Raw genomic sequence first — 22,455 nt, 5'->3', positions numbered from 1 at the left:
ATATATTTTTTTTTTTCATTTGAAATCAGCAGACTCGGTTTGTTTTTGTTTGTTTGTTTTTTCAGCTAACTGACAAGAAGAATTTGGACACAAATACATTCATGATACAAGATAAATGATGCATTCAAATACATGATAAAAACTTACATTAAGGTCCTGGAAGATACAGTGGTGCTTGAAAGTTTGTGAACCCTTTAGGATTTTCTATATTTCTGCATAAATAGGACCTACTGTAAAACATCATCAGATTTTCACACAAGTCCTAAAAGTAGATAAAGAGAACCCAGTTAAACAAATGAGACAAAAATATTATACTTGGTCATTTATTTATTGAGGAAAATGATCCAGCATTACATATCTGTGAGTGGCAAAAGTATGTGAACCTTTGCTGTCAGTGTCTGGTGTGACCCCCTTGTGCAGCAATAACTGCAGCTAAACGTTTCCGGTAACTGTTGATCAGTCCTGCACACTGGCTTGGAGGAATTTTAGCCCGTTCCTCCGTACAGAACAGCTTCAACTCTGGGATGTTGGTGGGTTTCCTCACATGAACTGCTCGCTTCAGGTCCTTCCACAACATTTCGATTGGATTAAGGTCAGGACTTTGATGTGGCCATTCCAAAACATTAACTTTATTCTTCTTTAACCATTCTTTGGTAGAACGACTTGTGTGCTTAGGGTCGTTGTCTTGCTGCATGACCCACCTTCTCTTGAGATTCAGGTCATGGACAAATGTCCTGACGTTTTCCTTTAGAATTCGCTGGTATATTTCAGAATTCATTGTTCCATCAATGATGGCAAGCCGTCCTGGCCCAGATGCAGCAAAACGGACCCAAACCATGATACTACCACCACCATGTTTCACAGATGGGATAAGGTTCTTATGCTGGAATGCAGTGTTTTCCTTTCTCCAAACATAACGCTTCTCATTTAAACCAAAAAGTTCTATTTTGGTCTCATCCGTCCACAAAACATTTTTCCAATAGCCTTCTGGCTTGTCCACATGATCTTTACCAAACTGCAGACGAGCAGCAATGTTCTTTTTGGAGAGCAGTGGCGTTCTCCTTGCACCCCTGCCATGCACACCATTGTTGTTCAGTGTTCTCCTGATGGTGGACTCACGAACATGACCATTAGCCAATGTGAGAGAGGCCTTCAGTTGCTTAGAAGTTACCCTGGGGTCCTTTGTGACCTCGCCGACTATTACACGCCTTGCTCTTGGAGTGATCTTTGTTGGTCGACCACTCCTGGGGAGGGTAACAATGGTCTTGAATTTCCTCCATTTGTACACAATCTGTCTGACTGTGGATTGGTGGAGTCCAAACTCTTTAGAGATGGTTTTGTCACCTTTTCCAGCCTGATGAGCAACAACAACGCTTTTTCTGAGGTCCTCAGAAATCTCCTTTGTTCGTGCCATGATACACTTCCACAAACATGTGTTGTGAAGATCAGACTTTGATAGATCCCTGTTCTTTAAATAAAACAGGGTGCCCACTCACACCTGATTGTCATCCCATTGATTGAAAACACCTGACTCTAATTTCACCTTCAAATTAGCTGCTAATCCTAGAGGTTCACATACTTTTGCCACTCACAGATATGTAATATTGGATAATTTTCCTCAATAAATAAATGACCAAGTATAATATTTTTGTCTCATTTGTTTAACTGGGTTCTCTTTGTCTACTTTTAGGACTTGTGTGAAAATCTGATGATGTTTTAGGTCATATTTATGCAGAAATATAGAAAATTCTAAAGGGTTCACAAACTTTCAAGCACCACTGTAAGAAGAGTAAATTACTGATTTCATTTTCAAAACTGAACTTTTATTTCTAACTGGAGGTGAATGTGCATGTTTAGGGACATAGCAATTTAGCAGAGCTTCCCGTAAAAAAAAAAAATGCTATTTTCATACATTCTGGGAATACATATCCTTATGATTTTTATAATAAATGAGATACTATACATGAAGGTCCTTGAAGGCATAAGTGTTTACATACCTGTACACAAAATACTTGCTTTTTGTTTATTAGCTCATTTGTCTTGGATTTGTAAAACATTTTCTGTATGTTTGCATGTCGGTTATGAGATGTGTTATGTGTACTATATAACAAGCTTTTTTTTTTCAACAGTTAGTGTGTGATCTTTTTCAGATTCTGTAAAATGAAACCCGCCAGATGTCAAGTCACATCACGTGACCAGTGGTGAAAAGTCTCAGGAATAACTTTACAGATGCATAGGACAGAGAGAGCATTCAGGAAGTAGACAGGTGCAATGAAATCGTTCCTGCACCTATTTTCAACAGGCTAATCTCAGACATCCCAACCTGACAAAATTCATTTCAGGGAGGTCCCCCAACTTTGGGGGGGGAAATTTGGGGAGTTTTTTTTTTTTTTTTTTTGGGGGGGGGGACAAATACATTGTATGGTGGTACTCCCCCAGAAAATTTTTGATCTGGTTGATGTGATTTCCTGCATTCTGGTGGATTTTGGGGTGGCCTTTTGGAAATGAACAATACCTGAATTCACTCAGTTCACTCAGATTCATAGCTGACACCCTGACTTGGGGACTTAGCTGCCCCCAACCCATAAACTATGATAACTACAATGTGCCATATATTAAGCTCCTTACTGATGGAATCTGGACACCCAGAGTATTCCTTACTCTTATCAGACAAGGGTACACTTTTGTGTAGTCTGATGTAAAATGTGTCTTATATTTTCGTTTCTTGGGGCACTTTGCCTCTGCCATGGCACTCCTGCTCCTATGTACTGACTGACCAAATCATCGTTAGAGGGAGAAGCGCGCGGAAGATGGCGGCCGGTTCATCTCTTCTCCTCTCCACTGCTTTGACCAAACAGCGCACACAGAGGCAGGAGAAAACATGTCTCACGCACCGTCACCGCCACATTGCAAGCGCGTGCACACACACACATGAACCACCAGAGGGCATGCGGGTGCACTTGGGTTTTTTGTTTTTTTTTCTTAAACCGGAAACACGCATTGTGAAATTGGCCGCATCCTAAACCGCACTCTACCCTACTCAATAGTGTGCCACCACACCACAGGCTGCGTGGGCCTGTTATTGTGACGTACACAAGTTTGCATCTGGTCGGTTCGGGATGAAGCTTGCTCTAGGTTCTGTGAGATTGTATGTAATTTGCGGGCATCAGGGAGCCGCTATCAATATGCGGGAGACTCCTGGAACTTCCGGGAGACTTGGGATGTCTGTAGTCTCATTTAGTACTTTAGTTTTAGAACGAAAGCTGTTTAGACTGCTTTTGGAAACAATGTGCTGAGCTGAAATTGAGTATTATCAGTGCAGTCACTTAAACAAGTGCTCCTCTAAAGGTGGCTGGCACACGAGCATGCTGGGAGCACACGGGCTAATAATCTGGAGGGCTGAAACAATTGTACAGTTTACAACAGATATCCACTAAACACAGAATTTTTATCATGCCTTGATTTTGCATGGTCTGTCTGACCACGTGAGACTTTCGTGACCTCTGCCAAGGAGGTTACGTTTTGTTTTTAAGAAGAAGAAGACTTTATTTATCACACCCAGACTCAAGCACAGTGAAATTCCTCCTCTGCATTTAACCCACCTGAAACAGTGAACACACACAAGTGAGCAATTAGTGCACACACATACCCAGAGCAGTGGGCAGCTATGCTACAGCACCCAGGGAGCAGTTGGAGGTTAGGTGCCTTGCTCACAGGCACTTCAGCCCAACCTCAGCCTAAGGCCGCACCATGTTAACCTAGCCGCATGTTTTTAGACTCTAGAGAAAACCGGACTACCCGGAGGAAACCCATGCAGACACTGGGAGAACATGCAAACTCCACACAGAAAGGCCCCCGTCGGCCACTGGGCTCGAACCCAGAACCTTCCTGCTATGAGGCGACAGTGCTAACCACTACCGTGCCGCCCTGGTCACACTACAGCTCGCAACAGGTTTGTGAATACTTGGCGATGAAAAATTGGTAACATCACCACCAATCGTGTGATGCACGGTGAATATTCTCCAAGCTTTGCAAGTTGTTTTTTGCTGTGTCTCCACTTCATCAGTAGCCAAAAACTTTGTAAAAAAATTTCAATGCATGCATTGAAATTTGGTGGCGATGTTTTTGTCAGCAAACTAAGCAGCAAATACTCGCAGATAAGTTTGGGAATATTTCCCAAAGCTCGGGGAAGCATCGCTACCAAACACCTCATTTTCATCGATAACCCATCGCAAAGCATCGCGAGCTGTAGTGTGCCCATAACCTAAGCAAGATTGCGCAAAACAAACCAGGGCTTGAAATTCGCGGTGGTCCGGTCGCCCGAGGCGACTTAATTTGTCATTTGGCGGGTAATTCCTGTCACTAGGCAGCCTGGCTGGCTAGTTGAAAATAAAAAATATATATGAAGCGAAGATTCAGACTAGGGCTGTGCGATATATCGAATATACTCGATATATCTCCGAAAATTCTGTGTGAGATACATAAAATTATTATATCGTAACTATCGAGTATTTTATGGTCATCTGCCGACTTGCGTTTGTTTCGTGTTTGTTGCGTTTGTTTAAAACATTTTCCGGTGGTTTTCTCCCTGTCCCTCAGGCAGTAACTTGAGAGGCTGCCTAAGGGAAAAAAAAAAAAAACAATAACGTCACGCACTCGCCAACCAATCCCGGGCGACATCTAGGTGCTGAAAGGAACTTGCGGGAAGATTTTCCAGTTTCGGTTTACAGCGCTGACTCAGTTCGTGCAATCGCTGGTGCTGTATAGGCTACCGAGTAAGCTCTGTCAATTTCATCGACAAATTAAAAATGGAAGCGGACGAATTGGTTCCTAAAAGAACTAGTAAGGGGTCAGTCATCTGGCATTTTTTTGGATTTTTTGGGATTATGGTGCTCTATGTTGTTCTCATTTATGTATTTAACAACAGTATCAAAATACTCGGGTCTTGAAATAAATGCACATTAGTCATGAACAATGGTAACTACTCTCTTTTGTGTTATTTTTGACAGAAGTAAAATTCATACATGAACAAATTTTGGCGAGTTGATTTTCTGTTTGGCTAGTTACTTTGGAAGGTAACCAGTCCAGCTGGTTGGTGAAAAAAATATATTAATTTTGAGCCCTGCATACCATACGATTTCTATGAAACTTGGTGTCAGATCCAAGTCGTGGAACAGCTCCACAAATTTATTTTCGCTTTTGCTAACATTGCAAGATACAGCGTTTAACGTACATCCTACAATCTGGTCGATGTCAGTACAGATCAGTCGTGACAAAACATAACCAATGTAGAAATATGATGATTTCATTTCACAATCCACATTCATGGGTACTAGTAATGCGCTGGGATACACATGTAGGCATATGAGTGTAATATTTTTGGAAATATATCGAGATATATAAAGTGGCTTTGGTTGCAGATTTGCATATTATAGAGTGATAGTCCTTGGTGGAGGTCTGTGCTCTCCGAGTCTTAGTTAGTGCCATCATTTTATGCTTGATTATAGATACTGGTGAGGGGAAAGTGTAGTGTGTGTGTGGTTTTTTTTTTTCTGTAATCTGGATGTTGGAAGGAGGAGGCGTGCTGTCTCCCTGGGACACAGGCTATTTGTAATTAAGTTGCATGATTTAAGGAGTCATGGCGGGCATGTCACCATCCTGACAAATCAGATCTATCCACCTGCACCACGCCTGCTCATCCTTCCCACAACACCCCCCCTCTTAAAGCAGGTCAGCGGTGAGTCCTCGAGCTATTTAAAAAAAAAACAGCTCTAGCAAATCAGTTATGGAGAAAACTCTGCTCATATGTATTTACTGCATGCATTTACATAATTACACTACCTGTGTGTAGATGTGTACGGTTCTTTCATTTGGTTTATCGTAATGGTGCCATTTATAGTCATTTGTTCTGCTCAGGGCGATGATTCATAACAGAAATCTGAATGTAAATTCAATGGAGCAGTCACCCTTCCTTTTGCCCCGTAACCATTCAATCTCCCATGCAGTCTTTTTCTCTCACACCCACTCTGAGTCATCACATCTTGGAAATCTGCCTCTGTAAGGGGGGGAGACGACGATTTGGCAACATTCATTGTAAGGCAAGATTTTGAAATTAGCAGGACCTGGCTACAGCTGTCATTGCCCCTGATGTCAAGCATGTATCTGGGTGGTCTTTGTCAAGTCCTTTGGAGTATTCCTACACCTTTCTAACAGTTAGATAATGCTATCAGATGGCCGCAAAGCCCAGTTTCCAACATAGCAGTGCAATGGTCCACAGTAAGTAGGATATTTATTTGTCTCTCCAGGCAGCATGGGAGAAATCTCAGCCGTCTGTTCAGTCTGGAGCCACATCACACAGATGGGCCTGATCACCTCCGTGCTGATACACCCAATCTGTCCTCCATCCTTCACTCTTTCACCCTGTGTGCACTGCTGTGGTGATAAGGGCAGACTAAAACCTCCTCTGATCTCTGACTCTGACCCTGCTGCACTGATCCTCGAGCTGATTCCAGCATTCCTTCTGAGATAAAGATTTTTTTCTCTTGTTCTCTTATGCCATCTTTTGCAGTATCTCTGCTTCTGAAAAATGTTCCATGTTGCACTTATATACACAGCATTTACGAAACAGAGATTACATATGAAAAATTATACATACAGGACACTTTTACGATGGAATAAAACTATGTTCTATTCCCTTCTAGCAGGTTTCATTGATTTGGTTTGATAGCATGCAATATTGTTAGCATATCGCTTATCCTACGTGTATTACATCACTCTACCCAATGGAGAATGAACGTTGAATATGGTTTACAATATTGCATGGGGGCAGTACGGTGGTGTAGTGGTTAGCACTGTCACCTCACAGCACGAAGGTCCTGGGTTCAAGCCCAGCAGCCGACAAGGGCCTTTCTATGTAGAGTTTTCATGTTTTCCCCGTGTCCGCGTGAGTTTCCTCCGGGTGCTCCGGTTTCCCCCACAGTCCAAAGACATGCAGGTTAGGTTAACTGGTGACTCTAAATTGACCGTAGGTGTGAATGAATAGTTGTTTGTCTATGTATCAAGCCTGCAATGATCTGGCGACCTGTCCAGGGTGTATCCCGCCTCTCGCCCATAGTCAGCTGGGATAGACTCCAACTTGCCCGCAACCCTGCACAGGATAAGCGGTTACGGATAATGGATGGATGGATGGATATTGCATGGTTGTCAAGAGAACATGACATCACACTTCGGAGACATAAAATTTCAAAGCTAGCGAGCGACTGTGACAATTTGTAAACAAACATGGCTGCCAGGTTTGCTTCATTAAATACAGAAGATTTTCAGAGAATTTTGAAAGAGAAAGATGTGTTGAACACCTGAAAGGAGTGTGTATATATAATAATAATAATAATAATATTGACTGGCTTTTTTTTCATGGTATATCAGATATATTCCATTCAGGTAGCATGATATTGAACTCATCTTCAACGTGTTCAATATCATGCTAGCTGAATGGAATATATCTAATATACCACTCAACACCAGCCAATATTATTTAATTATTTATTGGAATATTATTATATATGGATTATTTTCCTGTGTTTTAGTCACATTTACACAAACTTGCCTTGGGCCAAAAAGATTATTACATGGATTTATAAGAATATCCCCCTTGGATAGGCTTAATTATTTACATAGCCAAAGATCATGAAAACTGATTGCATGTCCAGGGACAAGTCTCTATTGGGGGATGTCATTGGCACGATATCTGTGTTTCCGTGCCGACAGTCAGACCCCTCCGGTGCTGGCGAAATGTCAGGCGGATTTGTGGCCCACTTTGTCTTAATTAGGAGTTCCATCAGCAAATGCACGCTTATGTGGCCTGCTCCATTTTTCAGCTTTTAAGCACCAGGTATTCACGTTGTTCTACAATAGATGTTTCTTTTGGCAGGATGGCCTCAGGCCAGCTTAGTTCTGCAGTACTGTGTTACGAGGCCATTTGTCATCTTCTGCCTCTTATCTCAAGACGTCCTGAGCTTGCAAGGCTTGTGTATCATCTCATTTTTAGTATTGTATTCATTAGCCAAAGGTATGCTGTCAGTACTAAGGTTGCTTGCAGGAGCAGGAGATGCAGTTGTGGTTGGATAGAACGTCTCCAAACCAAGTAGCAGATGGGCTGTGGGTGAACCACCCGGAGACCTTTAGATCTTTACTGACGATAGGTCAGTCATCCCTGTTCTGTCCTGTTCTCACTATAGAGGCCCAGTCCACTTCAAAGAAGTGTCCGGGTTTGCAACTTACAACACACAACACACATCACTGCTACAGCGTGAAATATTCAGCTGCCTGCATTCCTGCACAACTTTTGTTAATGTTTGACAAATTAGTTCCACTTAATCCCACTGACCGAAACGGGCCTGTGGTTAATAACACGGCATATAGGAGAATGGCTCTGCCACAACAGGATGAATAGATAACATGTTTCAGCTGACTGGAGACCAAGTATAAAAGCGAGTGCATGTCTAACAAGAGGAGGCAGATAGGCCCCTTACTGTCATGGTGACATCAATGGTCCCTAATTTTGAACCTCCCTTTTCCTCTCCAGAAAAGCTGGTTCTTTAATGGCAAAATTAGTGTGGCTGCAAAATCAAAAATGCCCCGGTCTGAAACCAGTGAACCAGATTTAGGGGATGCATCATTTCATGGGCATTGCAATATAAAATCAGAATCATGTTTATTGGCCAAGTATGTTGACACACACAAGGAATTTGGTTCTGGCAGCTGGTGTCTCTCTAGCGATACAGAACAGGGGAAATAGCAAAAAGAAAAAAGAATGAATATAGTACTGTGCAAAAGTCTCAGGCACCCTGTATTTTTTCCATACAAACTTTGTTATAGATTTCTATTTTATGACTTCTACATTATCGAGTCAGTACAAAAACATTTTAGAGTCCAAACGTTCGTTTTCCAGCACAAAATTAAATGTTACAGAAAAAATGCTTGTATCTGAGCAGCTTATTACATAAGGGAGCACTTTTCAGATTGAAAAAGAAAACATAATGAAGGCTGCTGGGTTTTGGTGCAAAATGAAGACGCGAGTGTGACAGTCAAAGTGTCCAGAAGAACTGTGGCTGGTTCTGGAAGATGCTCAGTAAAACCTACGGCTCATTTCTGCATAAAACTGCACTCATCGTACTGGAGACTTTTTTTTTTTTTTTTTTAAGCAAAGGGTCATCTCACACCACTTTGTGGACTTTGTTTCATTTATTATGGCTTACTGCTGTTTATAGTATTTTTTTAATGTTGAAATATTTCATTTCATTTCAGCATTTCTTTACATGTGCCAAAGACTTTTGCACACTACTGTATGTGTAAGTATGTGTATGTATATATATATATATATATATATATATATATATATATATATATATACTGTGTGTGTGTGTGTATATATATATATATATATATATATATATATATATATATATTTTTTTTTTTTTTACAATATGGACAATATAGACATTACACAATATAAATAATTATTATACATACAGGACACTTTTGGATGGAATAAAAACATGCTCTATTCCCTTCTAGTGGGTTTCATTCGTTTGGTTTGATAGCATGCAATATTGTTAGCATACAGCTTATCCTATATGTATTACATCACTCTACCAAATGGAGAATGAATGTTGAATATGGTTTACAATATTGCGTGGTTGTTGAGACAAAATGACGTCACACGTCGGAGATGCAAAACTTCTGCACTAGCGAGTGACTGTGACAATTTGTAAACAAACATGGCCGCCAGGTTTGCCTTGTTAAATACAGAAAATTTTGAGAGAATTTTGAAAGAGAAAGAGGCATTGAACACCCAAAAGGAATGTGTATGTATTATAATAATAATATTGGCTGTCTTTTTTTCAAGGTCTATCAGATATACTCCATTCAGCTAGCATGTTATTGAACTTGTCTTCAACTCGTTCAGTATCATGCTAGCTGAATGGAATATATCTGATATACCACTCAATGCCAGCCAGTATTATTGAAATATGTAATCTACTATAATTATTATATACAATACACATAATATACATAAAATACAAAACTATTATATACAATATGTCTAAAATGTCTGTTGTACAATATCCATCAATAATAAAAATATCTATAATATATGTAATATCAATAATATACATGATAAATATGTATGCTATCAACAATATAAACAGTCCATAATATACAGACAATATGCAGGATATTTACAGATAATACAGAATATACTAAAAATATACACGACACAGTCACTGTACACAGAGTGCAGTGAGGTAGTGCAAGCAAGAGTACGTTACAGAAGGTACAAGTATATATTGAAGAAAATAGCAAGGTTAAAATATCGTTATTGCAATATGCAGTATAGGCATGAGACAATACACTAAAGCCACTATACTATATCCTGATACAGTCTTCACAAGACAATACTGACACAAATAAATTATTATATTTCAATACATTCATTTTGTAATGATAACAAATTGAACCCCTGCAGTATCAATACATCGTATTGTCAGAAACGTAGATCAGGATTTATAATACAAGATGTAATTTTTCCCTTTTATTTACATGTTACTGTATTTTTATCTCTTTTACTATCATAAGTGTATTTCATGGCAACGTTATTAAAAATGTTTTTTTGATGGTAGGTTGCATGTCAAATAATGAGGCTAAATAATTAATTGATGTCATCACTGCTCTTACTGCTGTCTGACCTCCACCAGAATGTATGAATTACATTACATTACATGGCATTTAGCAGACACGGTCATCCAGAGCAACGTACAACCAGTGCAAAGGTCAGGTACACAAGGTGCTGAACTTCTAGACAAGAAAGGTCTAGTGCCAACTGAACAAGTGACAGCAATACCTAGTGTAATATTCTGCTGAAGTACCAAAACTCAAACAGCCAAAGAAACAAACCAACCATATAAAGTATAACTAAAGAACTCAAAACAGCTAACCCCAGGCGAGACCGTACACAGCCTGGGTTGGTCTAGACTGAAACGCAGTTACACAGTGGACAGGGAAGAAGGGGAGAGGAGCAGCCTGAAGAGGTGAGTCTTCAGTCTGCACTTGAAGGTGGTCACAGAGTTGGCAGTTCTGACCTCAATGGGAAAGTTATTCTACCAACGGTGTTAGGTTTTATTATAATTGTAATTCTTGACCAAGAAGCCAGCAATTTATTTTTGTGTCAAAATTATATTCTTAGTTGAAATGACCTTCTGTCTCGGCTGGACATTGTTTGGGAACATTTTGCTTATTTTGATATGAAATGTGTATTATTGATCAGAGATATGTCTGGATAGTGCCAAGGTCTGCAATGATGTCAGATCAACCCACACACACCCGCACAGCTGCATAGCTAACATGTATTTGGGAATAAAAATTAAACTTAAAGCCATGATTTAAGTTAGTTTTATAGCTAGGATTGTGATTTAAGAGTGTTAGAGTTAACCAGTTTCTTTAATGTTGAATCTGAAGTTGAAATGATTGAATGTTGGATGTAATGGTAGCCTTATTTCTGCACAAAGTGTTAAGATCCTTTATTATTTTGGACTCTTGCATATACTATGGCATTGATTTAGATTTAATTGTTAGGTCTAAGATGCATTTTAGTGATTAATGTTAGTTTTATAGTTTTAAGTTAGTTTTATAATTGGGCAATTCCATGTAAATGTCAACCTCACCATGCAAAAATAAAGCAACATGTAATACATCAAAACCACTCCCGGAGATATCACCTAGGCCTGTATTTTACAGATGTGAATAAGTTGAACCAATTTGTCACAAGAATTGTTCCCTTTGCCTTAATATGTCAGTCTTTCTTTCTTATAATGTAAAACCCAAGCTAAAATCAACTTTGATCATGTACAATTCTATATTATTGCCACAAGCCACAGAAATGTATGCTAAAATCCACAAAACAGCAAAACAATAGCCATCCTAAATATTATTTAAGAACTTTGATAGTTTTAGCTGATATTTAGAGAGTTTTTCAAAGGGTTATGGGGGTTAAATTGCTGATTTTCTAAACATATGCCATGTCTATTTCAGACGCGTCACATCCATAACGGAATTTCGTCACATCCATAATGCTGACTTTTCCTTCCGAAACTCTGCATGAAATACAAAATATTTTAAACAAAGATTTTTTAATATTCACCTTGGACCCCTCTATTAAATGGATATCTCCATTTCGACATTAGGTTTACAATTTCACAGAGTTTGATAAAAACGTACAGTCACCCAAGAAAAGTGATACTTTTTCTGTCACATCCATAACGCATCTTTTATTGGCATTTTCTGGCATGCCCTAGATGTACTATGGGAATTGTTCTTGTTCTATCACTTCTCCAGTATGGTACAGCTTTAAAATATGCAACACCTGTTTAAATACTGGGAGACAATAAAACATGCACTGGGTCATTTGTTGCCATTTTGAGTTCAAGTGTCACGTCCATAATGCTGGAATTGCTCAATTACAGAATATAATTTAGGATTGTTATGACTTTATGATTCTAATCCTGAATCCTGTTTGACCTTCCTCATTTCTTTGGTTTGCCAGACATATTCTTATTTTTTTTTATGTTTCGTATGACTTTCTTTGTTTAAGTTTATTCTTATTTTTGTTTACTTTTAACATATCTTTGTTTAAAATTGTTAAAGACTTATTTGTTATTTTGCTTATGATTGTCTTACTACATATTGATGAAATCAAGATGTAATTGGCTGATTTAGCACACATTCATGTGTTAAGAAATTATGATTTTAATATTTTAGCTTTTCATCCTTTAGCTTTTAAATCCTTTAAACTATTTCTGTTTAATTTGGCATTAATTTCTGATGTATTTTGACCTTCTTTGACTAAGACTTCGTAGACTAGATATATTATCTGTGTTTAAAAATTCCATCACCATCTTAAGTACATATTGCCCTATGTTAGATCTGACCTGAAGGGGTGTACGTAAGCAAAGACCTTTAAAATCTGTCTGTACCTTGCTATCATGTCATATGATCAGAAATATGTTATTATGATTGATTCAAGATTTATACACACACACTGATGGAGATTATTTGACCTGCTCCAGATCATCCTACACACATTCCTATGCCACATTCCTACGACGCACACACATAACACACACACCCACTCCTATTCACGCACACACATAGAGCCAAGGTCTCCAGTGATTCGCACACAGACACACACACCCACACTCTGCCTTCAGAGAGATAAACAAAATGTATAAAAAGTTTCTGTGAATTCTCCATCTTTGACGAGGGAACTGTGAATAAACTGGCTGTGAAACCATATCTCTGGTTTTCCTGGTCTGTTTCTTTCGCGGTGTCTCCGTCCCGGATCCGTGGGGGCACAAAGGCATTGGGGTCTCGAGAAATAAGGACCGTTCAGACTGGGTGAACCTAACAATTGGGGAACCAGGTCAGAGAGTAGTCTTGAGCGGGCTGGGCAGGAGCGGAGAGGAGGAGGGGCCAAGTGACCAGTACTAGCGGAGTATAGGGATCTGGCTGGCGTGCAGGAGCCGAACAGACACTGGAGGTATGCTGGCCCTAACCCGTTGAGAACCTGGTAAGCCAGCACCAATGTCTTAAATTTGATGCAAGCTGCGATAGGTAGCCAGTGCAGGTCAGCAAGCAGAGGGGTGACATGGGAAGAACGAGGGAGGTTGTAGACCAGGCAAGCTGCAGCATTCTGGATGAGCTGCAGGGGTCTGATTGCAGAAGCTGGAAGGCCAGCAAGGAGACAGTTGTAGTACGAATATGTCACACTTACCAATTTAATTGTACAGATGAGAAATACAGTTGTGATTTTATTTTGTATATTTCCTCATCCCTTCAAAATTGATTTCTGCCAGCACATCACTCATGTTTCTCAATCATTTTATTGTGTGCTGTGTGCCATTTGTGCTGCTGCCTTGTTGTGTGTATGAAAATGTCTCATCTCATCTCATTATCTCTAGCCGCTTTATCCTGTTCTACAGGGTCGCAGGCAAGCTGGAGCCTATCCCAGCTGACTACGGGCGAAAGGCGGGGTACATCCTGGACAAGTCGCCAGGTCATCACAGGGCTGACACATAGACACAGACAACCATTCACACTCACATTCACACCTACGGTCAATTTAGAGTCACCAGTTAACCTAACCTGCATGTCTTTGGACTGTGGGGGAAACCGGAGCACCCGGAGGAAACCCACGCGGACACGGGGAGAACATGCAAACTCCGCACAGAAAGGCCCTCGTCAGCCACGGGGCTCGAACCCGGACCTTCTTGCTGTGAGGCGACAGTGCTAACCACCACCGTTCCACCCTGTATGAAAATGTAAAGATCTTAATGAACATTCAATAGAAATATCACGATACAAGATATGAGCAGCAAATTCATCTTCGTATGCAATGGCAACGTTTTGTCTCATGTTTACAGTATGTCATATTCTGAGGAAGAAACAAATTTTTATTTTAACAAACCGTGTACTGCTAATACCAATGCGAAAACCAGTAACATGCGTCTCCTATCTTGCACTTTTTTTTTTTTTTTGTCTAGCATGATGCGTTTGTGCTGTTTATGTACAATTTGGATGATACAATGGTCTCAAAACCAGAAATCCAACTTGTAAAATCCTCCACGGTTGTTATCTTTATTCCCACATCTAATTATGAAACGGTTAGGCTCCCAAACTGGCAGGAATGCAGTAAGGTTTTTAAAAGGTTTGTTATTTCTCTGAAAAGGAACAGAGGATGGGTTTGTAACAGTGTGAAATTTAAGGCACCCTTAAAGATTCGATGTACAGACCTGCAAACAGCCTTGTTTGGTATTCCAGTGTGTTCATGCACGTGTGTGTGTACAGCAAAGTAATTTGAATATGAATTTAAATATTGTTTTCCAGGTTCTATAAGTGTGTGTGTGTGTGTGTGTGTGTGTGTGTGTGTAGTATATATAATATGAGGATGTTATACAGTTACACGAAGATGCGAAGTTTATCTTCGAGTGTGGAACATATTTCACGAGTGAGCGAAGTGAATGGGTAAAAATATTTTCAACATGAGAAGATAAACTTCATACCTTTGTGCCACCGTGTAATGTTCTTTATATTTTATGGACACATCCACAAAAAAATAAGTAAGTTAATCAAAAGAATTTTAATTTTGAACCAATTCACCATTTTTGGCAACGCGGGTCTAGTCAGCGGGAAAACACTGGGAATGATGTCATCGGAGTGAACTCATCTCATCTCATTATCTCTAGCCGCTTTATCCTGTTCTACAGGGTCGCAGGCAAGCTGGAGCCTATCCCAGCTGACTATGGGCGAAAGGCGGGGTACACCCTGGACAAGTCGCCAGGTCATCACAGGGCTGACACATAGACACAGACAACCATTCACACTCACATTCACACCTACGGTCAATTTAGAGTCACCAGTTAACCTAACCTGCATGTCTTTGGACTGTGGGGGAAACCGGAGCACCCGGAGGAAACCCACACGGACACGGGGAGAACATGCAAACTCCACACAGAAAGGCCCTCGCTGGCCACGGGGCTCGAACCCGGACCTTCTTGCTGTGAGGCGACAGCGCTAACCACTACACCACCGTGCCGCCATCGGAGTGAACTATCAGTGATTATTATACATACAGGACACTTTTTTGATGGAATAAAAACATTTATTTTTTTCGCGGTCCGGTTTCCATCAAATCCTGTGCTCTGATTGGCTGGCGAGCGGGTCCGTATCCTACAGTTACAGACCCCGGTTACGGACCTCTGGCGACTCACTTGTTCACAACAGCAACAAACGTAGCAATTTTTGTCAACATTTATCTTTTTTATAAGATTTATTTATAAGATGTTTAACAAAAAGCTTGTAAATTTTTGCCAGCATTTCTCAGCATGATAGCATTAATTTTACATCATGGATAGAGATAACGACAGTGTTCACAGCGAAAGCGAGTTTTACTACCCTGAGGAAGAAGGAATACAATAAAACATTTCAGGAGAAAGCTAAAAACCTGTAACTGTTGCTAACACTGAGCAAAAACATGGCTAAATCCTGAATGACTCAATTTTGTATAACTAGGGGACTACATAGGCAGCAAAATGTAGTTTTTTTTCTTGCCATGGAAGTGAGCTTGTATACCGAGGGGGAAGCCATTTGCATTACAGCCGTGAATGAGGATTCAAAATGACGGCTCGGCTCGGTTTTCCCTTTCAGCCGCTCTCGTTTTCTGTTAGAATTTAGTAAAGAAAAAAATAAATATATTATTTACCAGCTTAAGGTCGGTCTGTATGGTGAAATACCGTGACCTCGGCCTTGAATACTGACCTCGGCCCAGAGGGCCTCACTCAGTACTTTCAAGACCTCGGTCACGGTATTTCACCATACGGACCTCCCAGCTGGTAAATAACGTGTATTCTATTCCCTTCTAGTGGGTTTCATTCATTTAGTTTGATAGCATGCAATATTGTTAGTATATCGCTTATCATATGTGTATTATGTCACTCTACCCAATGGAGAATGAGTGTTGAATATGATTTATGATATTGCATGGCTGTCAAAACAACATGACGTCACACGTTGGAGCTGACATGAATATTGAATGAGAGTTTTCTGCTGCGCATGCACAGAAGCATTTCTCTGTTTGTCGTTGGCACCCGCAGTAAACTGCCGCAGTGAATTGAAAATGCCATAAGATACATATTACACATAAAACCTCCGCACTAGATCATTAGTGCATTAGATCAACTGGTTACTCTATATTCTCCATAGGTAGGTATGTATGTATGTACGGTGTCTTGCAAAAGTATTCATCCCCCTTGGTGTTTGTCCTGTTTTGTTGCATTACAAACTGGAATTAAAATGGATTTGGGGGGGTTAGCACCATTTGAGTTACACAACATGCCTACCACTTTAAAGGCGAAAATTGTTGTTTCATTGTGACACAAACAATAATTAAGAAGAAAACAGAAATCTGGAGTGTGCATAGGTATTCACCCCCCAAAGTCAATACTTTGTGGAGCCACCTTTTGCTACAATTCCAGCTGCAAGTCTCTTGGGGTATTTTTCTATTAGCTTAGCACATCTAGCCACTGGCATTTTTGCCCATTTCTCAAGACAAAACTGCTCCAACTCTTTCAAGTTAGATGGGTTGCGTTGGTGTCCAGCAATCTTCAAGTTATGCCACAGATTCTCAACTGGATTGAGGTCTGGGCTTTGACTAGGCCATTCCAAGACATTTAAATGTTTCCCTTTAAACCACTCCAGTGGAGCTTTAGCAGCATGTTTAGGTTATTGTCCTGCTGGAATATGAACCTTCATCCCAGTCTCAAACATCTGGCTGACTCAAACAGGTTTTCTTCCAGAATTGCCCTGTATTTAGTGCCATCCATCTTTCCTTCAGCCCTGACCAGCTTTCCTGTCCCTGCAGATGAAAAATACCCCCACAGCATGATGCTGCCACCACCATTCTTCACTATAGGAATAGTGTTCTCAGGGTGTTGGGTTTGCGCTACACATGGCATTTCCCACGATGGCCAAAAAGATCAATTTTAGTCTCATTTGACCAGAGAATCTTCTTCCATGTGTTTGGGGAGTCTGCCACATGCTGTTGAGCAAACTCCAAAGGTGTTTTCTTAAGCAATGACTTTTTTCTGGCCAGTCTTCCATAAAGCCTCATGCTGTGGAGTGTACGGCTTAAAGTGGGCCTATGGACAGATACCCCTATCTCCGCTGTGGATCTTTGCAGCTCCTTCAGTGTTATCGTTGGTGTCTTTGTTGCATCTGTGATTAATGCCCTCCTTGCCTGGTCTGAGTTTTGGTGGGCGGCCTTCTCTTGTCAGGTTTGTAGTGGTGCCATATTCTTTCCATTTTGCTATAACGGATTTAATGGTGCTCCCTGGGATATTCAAAGTTTGGGATATTTTTTATAACTCAACACTGATCTATACTTCTCCACAACTTTGTCTCTGACCTGTTTGGAGGCTCCTTGGTTTTCATGTTGCTTGCTTAGTAGTGTTGCAGAGTCAGGGTCCTTCCAGAACAGGTTGATTTATACCCCCCATACTCAAATAGCGGCCCCCGGGCCATTTTAGGCCCCCGGGGGGTCTATTTCTGGCCCGCGAGCTGTTCTGTGTGTTTTTTTTTTATTATTCGTTTTTTTTTTCAATCGCACTGTCCGCTCTTATTTTGAAAGAGCGCCCCTCGCGCTGCGACGAGATGTGAGGATTGCCTCCATGGCAACGATAAACAAATAGCAAGGCTAATCTAAGCCCTCGCAAAACTTCAGACAGTCAGTTTACCGCCCGTAGCCACAATGGCATGCTCGAAGTTTGCACCAAAAAGAAAACTGGACAGCGAGAACCGCCAATTCCAACCAGAATGGACAGAAAGGTTTGCGTTCTTTCTTCCACTGTCCAGCACTCGACCTTTGTGTTTAATCTGCCAAGAAAGTGTCGCGGCAATAAAAATGTAAAAAATAAAATAAAAATGCGGTATTGCAACCGGCTCACTAATGAACATACACATCAGTGTGTCTCCCTAGCTATCACACCATTCAAACCAAGGTTCCAAACATTGGCCAAAGACACACGAGGCCATTTCTCCCATTAAGCAATATTGAGAGTGTGAGTTAGTTCTTGAGTTTGTTAACCAAAGCACAGAAAATGGGCAGCTTGAAGGGTATTTGTTTTGGATTATTAACAGGGTAATGTTTTATTCAGTTAATTATTTGTTTTATTTATTTTATTCAGTTATTTATGCCCAAATGAAAAATATATTTTTATTTTAGGTAGGCCCTAATACTGTTGTGTTCAATGACAAGGAAATGTTAAAATAAATGCGTTACATTATTATGGCATGTATCATACACATTCTCAATAAATGGCCCTTTGAGTAAATGGAAAAAAAAAAGTGGCCCCTCATCATTTCTATTTGAGTACCCCTGATTTATACAGACATCATGTGACACTTTGATTGCACACAGGTGGATCTTAATCAACTAATTATGTGACTTATGAAGTGAATTGGTTGGACCAGCTCTTATTTAGGGGTTTCATACGAAAGGGGGTGAATACCTATGCACACTCCAGATTTCTGTTTATTCATCTTAATTATTGTTTGTGTCGCAATAAAAAACAATTTGCACCTTTAAAGCGGTAGGCATGTTGTGCAAATCAAATGGTGCTGACCCTCCCAAAAATCCATTTTAGTTCCATCTTATAATGCAGCAAAACCAGACATACACCAAGGGGGATGAATACTTTTGCAAGACACTGTATGTATGTGTGTGTTTCTTTTCAGAAGGGTTGCTGACACATATGTTCCTCATGCTACAGTGGCATGCAAAAGTTTGGGCATCCTTGCTGAAAATGTCTGTTACTATGAATAGTTAAGTGAGCAGAAGATGAACTGATCACCAAAAGGCATAAAGGTAAAGATGAGACATTTCTTTTCAGCATTTTATGCAAGATTTGTGTATTATTTTTGTTTTGTACAATTGGAGAGTTGTTCAAATTCTTCATTAGAAAAGGTCAGATGATGCAGATTTCAAAGCTGTATAAATTCTCTGACTCCTCAAACTTGTCCTAAAATCAACAGCCATGGGCTCCTCTAAGCAACTCCCTCGCATTCTGAAAAAATAAAATAGATGCTCACAAAGCAGGAGAAGGCTACAAGAACATAGCAAAGGGTTTTCAGGTAGCTGTTTCCTCAGATCGTAATGTTATTAAGAAATGGCAGTTAACAGAAACAGTGGAGATCAAGGTGAGGTCTGGAAGATGAAGAAAACTTTCTGAAAGAACTGCTCGCTGGATTGATAGAAAGGCAAATAAAAACCCCTGTTTGACTGCAAAAGACCTTCAGAAAGATTTAGCAGACCCTGGAGTGGTGGTGCACTGTTCTACTATGCAGCGACACCTGAACAAATATGACCTTCATGAGAGTCATCAGAAGAAAACCTTTCCTGCGTCCTAGCCACAAAATTCAGTGTCTGAAGTTTGCAAATGAACATCTAAGCAAGCCTGATGCATTTTGGAAACAAGTCCTGTGGACTGATGAAATCAAAAATAGAACTTTTTGGCCACAATGTGCAAAGGTGTGTTTGAAGAAAAAAGGGTGCCAAATTCCAGGAAAAGAACACCTCTCCAACTCTGAAGCATGGGTGTGGATCGATCATGCTTTGGGGTTGTGTTGCAGCCAGTGGCACAGGGCACATTTCATTGGTCGAGGGAAGCATGGATTCGAATAAATACCAGCAAACTCTGGAAGCAAACATCACACCATCTGTAAAAAAGTTGAAGTTAAAAAGAGGATGGGTCCTACAATAAGACGATGATCCAAACACACCTCAATCTACAATGGAATACATCAAGAGGCACAAGCTGAAGGTTTTGCCCTGGCCCTCACAGTCCCCTGACCTAAACATCATTGAAAATCTGTGGATAGATCTCAAAAGAGCAGTGCATGCAAGACAGCCCAAGAAACTTGTAGAACTGGAAGCCTTTTGCAAGGACATCTGTGCGAAAATCCTTCAGGTAAGAACTGACAGGTTATTAGCTGGCTACAAAAAGTGTTTACAAGCTGTGATACTTGCCAAAGGGGGTGTTACTAAGTACTGACCATGTCAGGTGCCCAAACTTTTGCTTCAGGTCCTTTTCATTTTTTGGTATTTTATGCCTGTAAATGATGGAAATAAAAATGTAATCTTGCGAAAAAATATTAAAGAAATGTGTCATCTTTAACCCTTATGCCTTTTGATGATCAGTTCATCTTCTGCTCACTTAACTATTCACAGTAACCGACATTTTCAGCAAGGGTGCCCAAACTTTTGCATGCCACTGTATATTTTTATGATACACAGACCCTCTCTTCTTGGCCTTCCTCAGTCCTGAATTCCTTTCTTTCTCTCAGAAAAGTGTGATGAGAGTGAAACAGACAGTGACAGAGACACATTCACAGGAAGACTGATAGCGAGAATCCGATGGAGGCAAAGGAAGACTCCAGGGAAATACAATGCAATATTCCAACCAGTGGGTTCTGTCACACTTCCCCACACAATTACAATAGATCTGACAAAGATATTGAACCAAGATCCCCTGCCAGCCTAGCTGATGGGCCTGTCTTTGGCTGCATTTCCCTGAAAACAGCATCCAGAAATTGCATGAACAGAGTCTGACTGAAATACATTGTCTAAACTGTGAAGTGTGAATGGTGTAGTCTACCGCAGACCATGGAAGGATCCTGCAGAAGGGAAGATACTAGCACTAGATGGAGGTTAAAAAGATGAAATAAATACCAAGTGTGGGCGTGATCTAACATGATTCCTGGCCTAATTTAGAAAATTTCATACATGTAATGCAAGTGAAACAGAAATATTGTCAGAATAAATAGATCTTTATATTCATGAGGGGGAAGAGAACAGCACTCCTGAACATTTTCACTGTATTTTACAAAACAAATGGTCTCCTGTCAAACAAAGGTGTGTATGTGGCTTGTGAATTTAGTACCTCAGCAGTAGGCTTGCGTTGATTAATGATGCTTTCTGTCCATGAATGTCAAGTTGCTGAGGCAAGATTGATCGTTTTGTATTCCAGAATAATGTTCTTTTATAAAATCACACAGCGTTTCAATTCATCTCTATTCGCTGCAAATGATGCATTTCTTCTGCTGAAAAGCTGTCTATGAGTAGCTAATGGCAGATTCAGAGAAGTGCACATACCTAGGATTAGCATATAGCGTAAATTCTGATATATTGGAACACTTCACCTTTTGAATTTCCATTTCATCTGAGCTTTCTTGCCATTAATAAAACAAACATCCCAACACATGATACGTTTCTGAAATCCTCAAGGTGTTGGCTATCTATGTATGAAGAAAAAATGTTTACATCCTATTCTAAAGAAACATGGTTTACCCTTTTGTCCAGACTGGCTGATGGGTTTTGATCTGTCTGTACTGAAGAAAGTTGAATTGACAAAGTATGATAAAGAAATGTAGTCCTCTGCCACCTAGGAGATTCTGGCTCACGGGTCGATCCGGGAGCAACAGTCACTGACGCAGGCACAGCTCTTCAGAGACGTTCCTCAGTTTATTGAAAGACAAACATGAATATATATCCACATTTAAGAGCGTGGTGTCGGTATATGATTGGAAGATGAGATTCAAGAAGTCGAGTTGTCTGAGTGTGATAGGGTAGCTTCAACGGGTGATGGAATATTGCTGATCAGGATAGTCTTATGAAAAACAGAGAAAAGATGTTTGAGCAAAGATAAGATTCAAGGATTTAACTGGAACAAGCCAAAACAAGTAGCAAGCATGCCAAATAAATATCTCTACCACTGATTGAAAGCTATTTTATTGATGTGTTTGGTCATTTGGGTCACATTGGGCTTTCCTTGGTTGACGCCTTTAATT

At 40.3% G+C, this 22,455-nt stretch overlaps 1 protein-coding gene across 8 annotated transcripts in view; it reads left to right on the top strand.

The window, feature by feature from the left end:
• samd12 (sterile alpha motif domain containing 12) overlaps window positions 1-22,455 on the top strand; it is a 269,788-nt gene that overhangs the window by 192,155 nt on the left and 55,178 nt on the right. The window contains exon 5 of one of the 8 annotated variants that reach the window (XM_060942981.1): window positions 12,091-12,203. The exons of 3 other annotated variants lie outside the window; for them this stretch is intronic. In XM_060942981.1, the coding sequence (XP_060798964.1) occupies window positions 12,091-12,107 (17 nt within the window). In that variant the 3' untranslated portion in view covers window positions 12,108-12,203. Of the gene's footprint in view, window positions 1-65; window positions 94-2,150; window positions 2,215-6,305; window positions 6,694-11,002; window positions 11,484-12,090; window positions 12,204-22,455 lie in introns of those variants that run through there. 4 more of the 8 variants (XM_060942978.1, XM_060942977.1, XM_060942982.1 and 1 more) reach the window with 4 other exon arrangements.

The sequence above is a fragment of the Neoarius graeffei genome, chromosome 16 (assembly GCF_027579695.1).
Source record: "Neoarius graeffei isolate fNeoGra1 chromosome 16, fNeoGra1.pri, whole genome shotgun sequence".
NCBI lineage: Eukaryota > Metazoa > Chordata > Actinopteri > Siluriformes > Ariidae > Neoarius > Neoarius graeffei.
The sequence above is the reverse complement of the archived record's forward strand: the minus strand, read 5'-3'. Positions and strand labels throughout refer to the sequence as shown.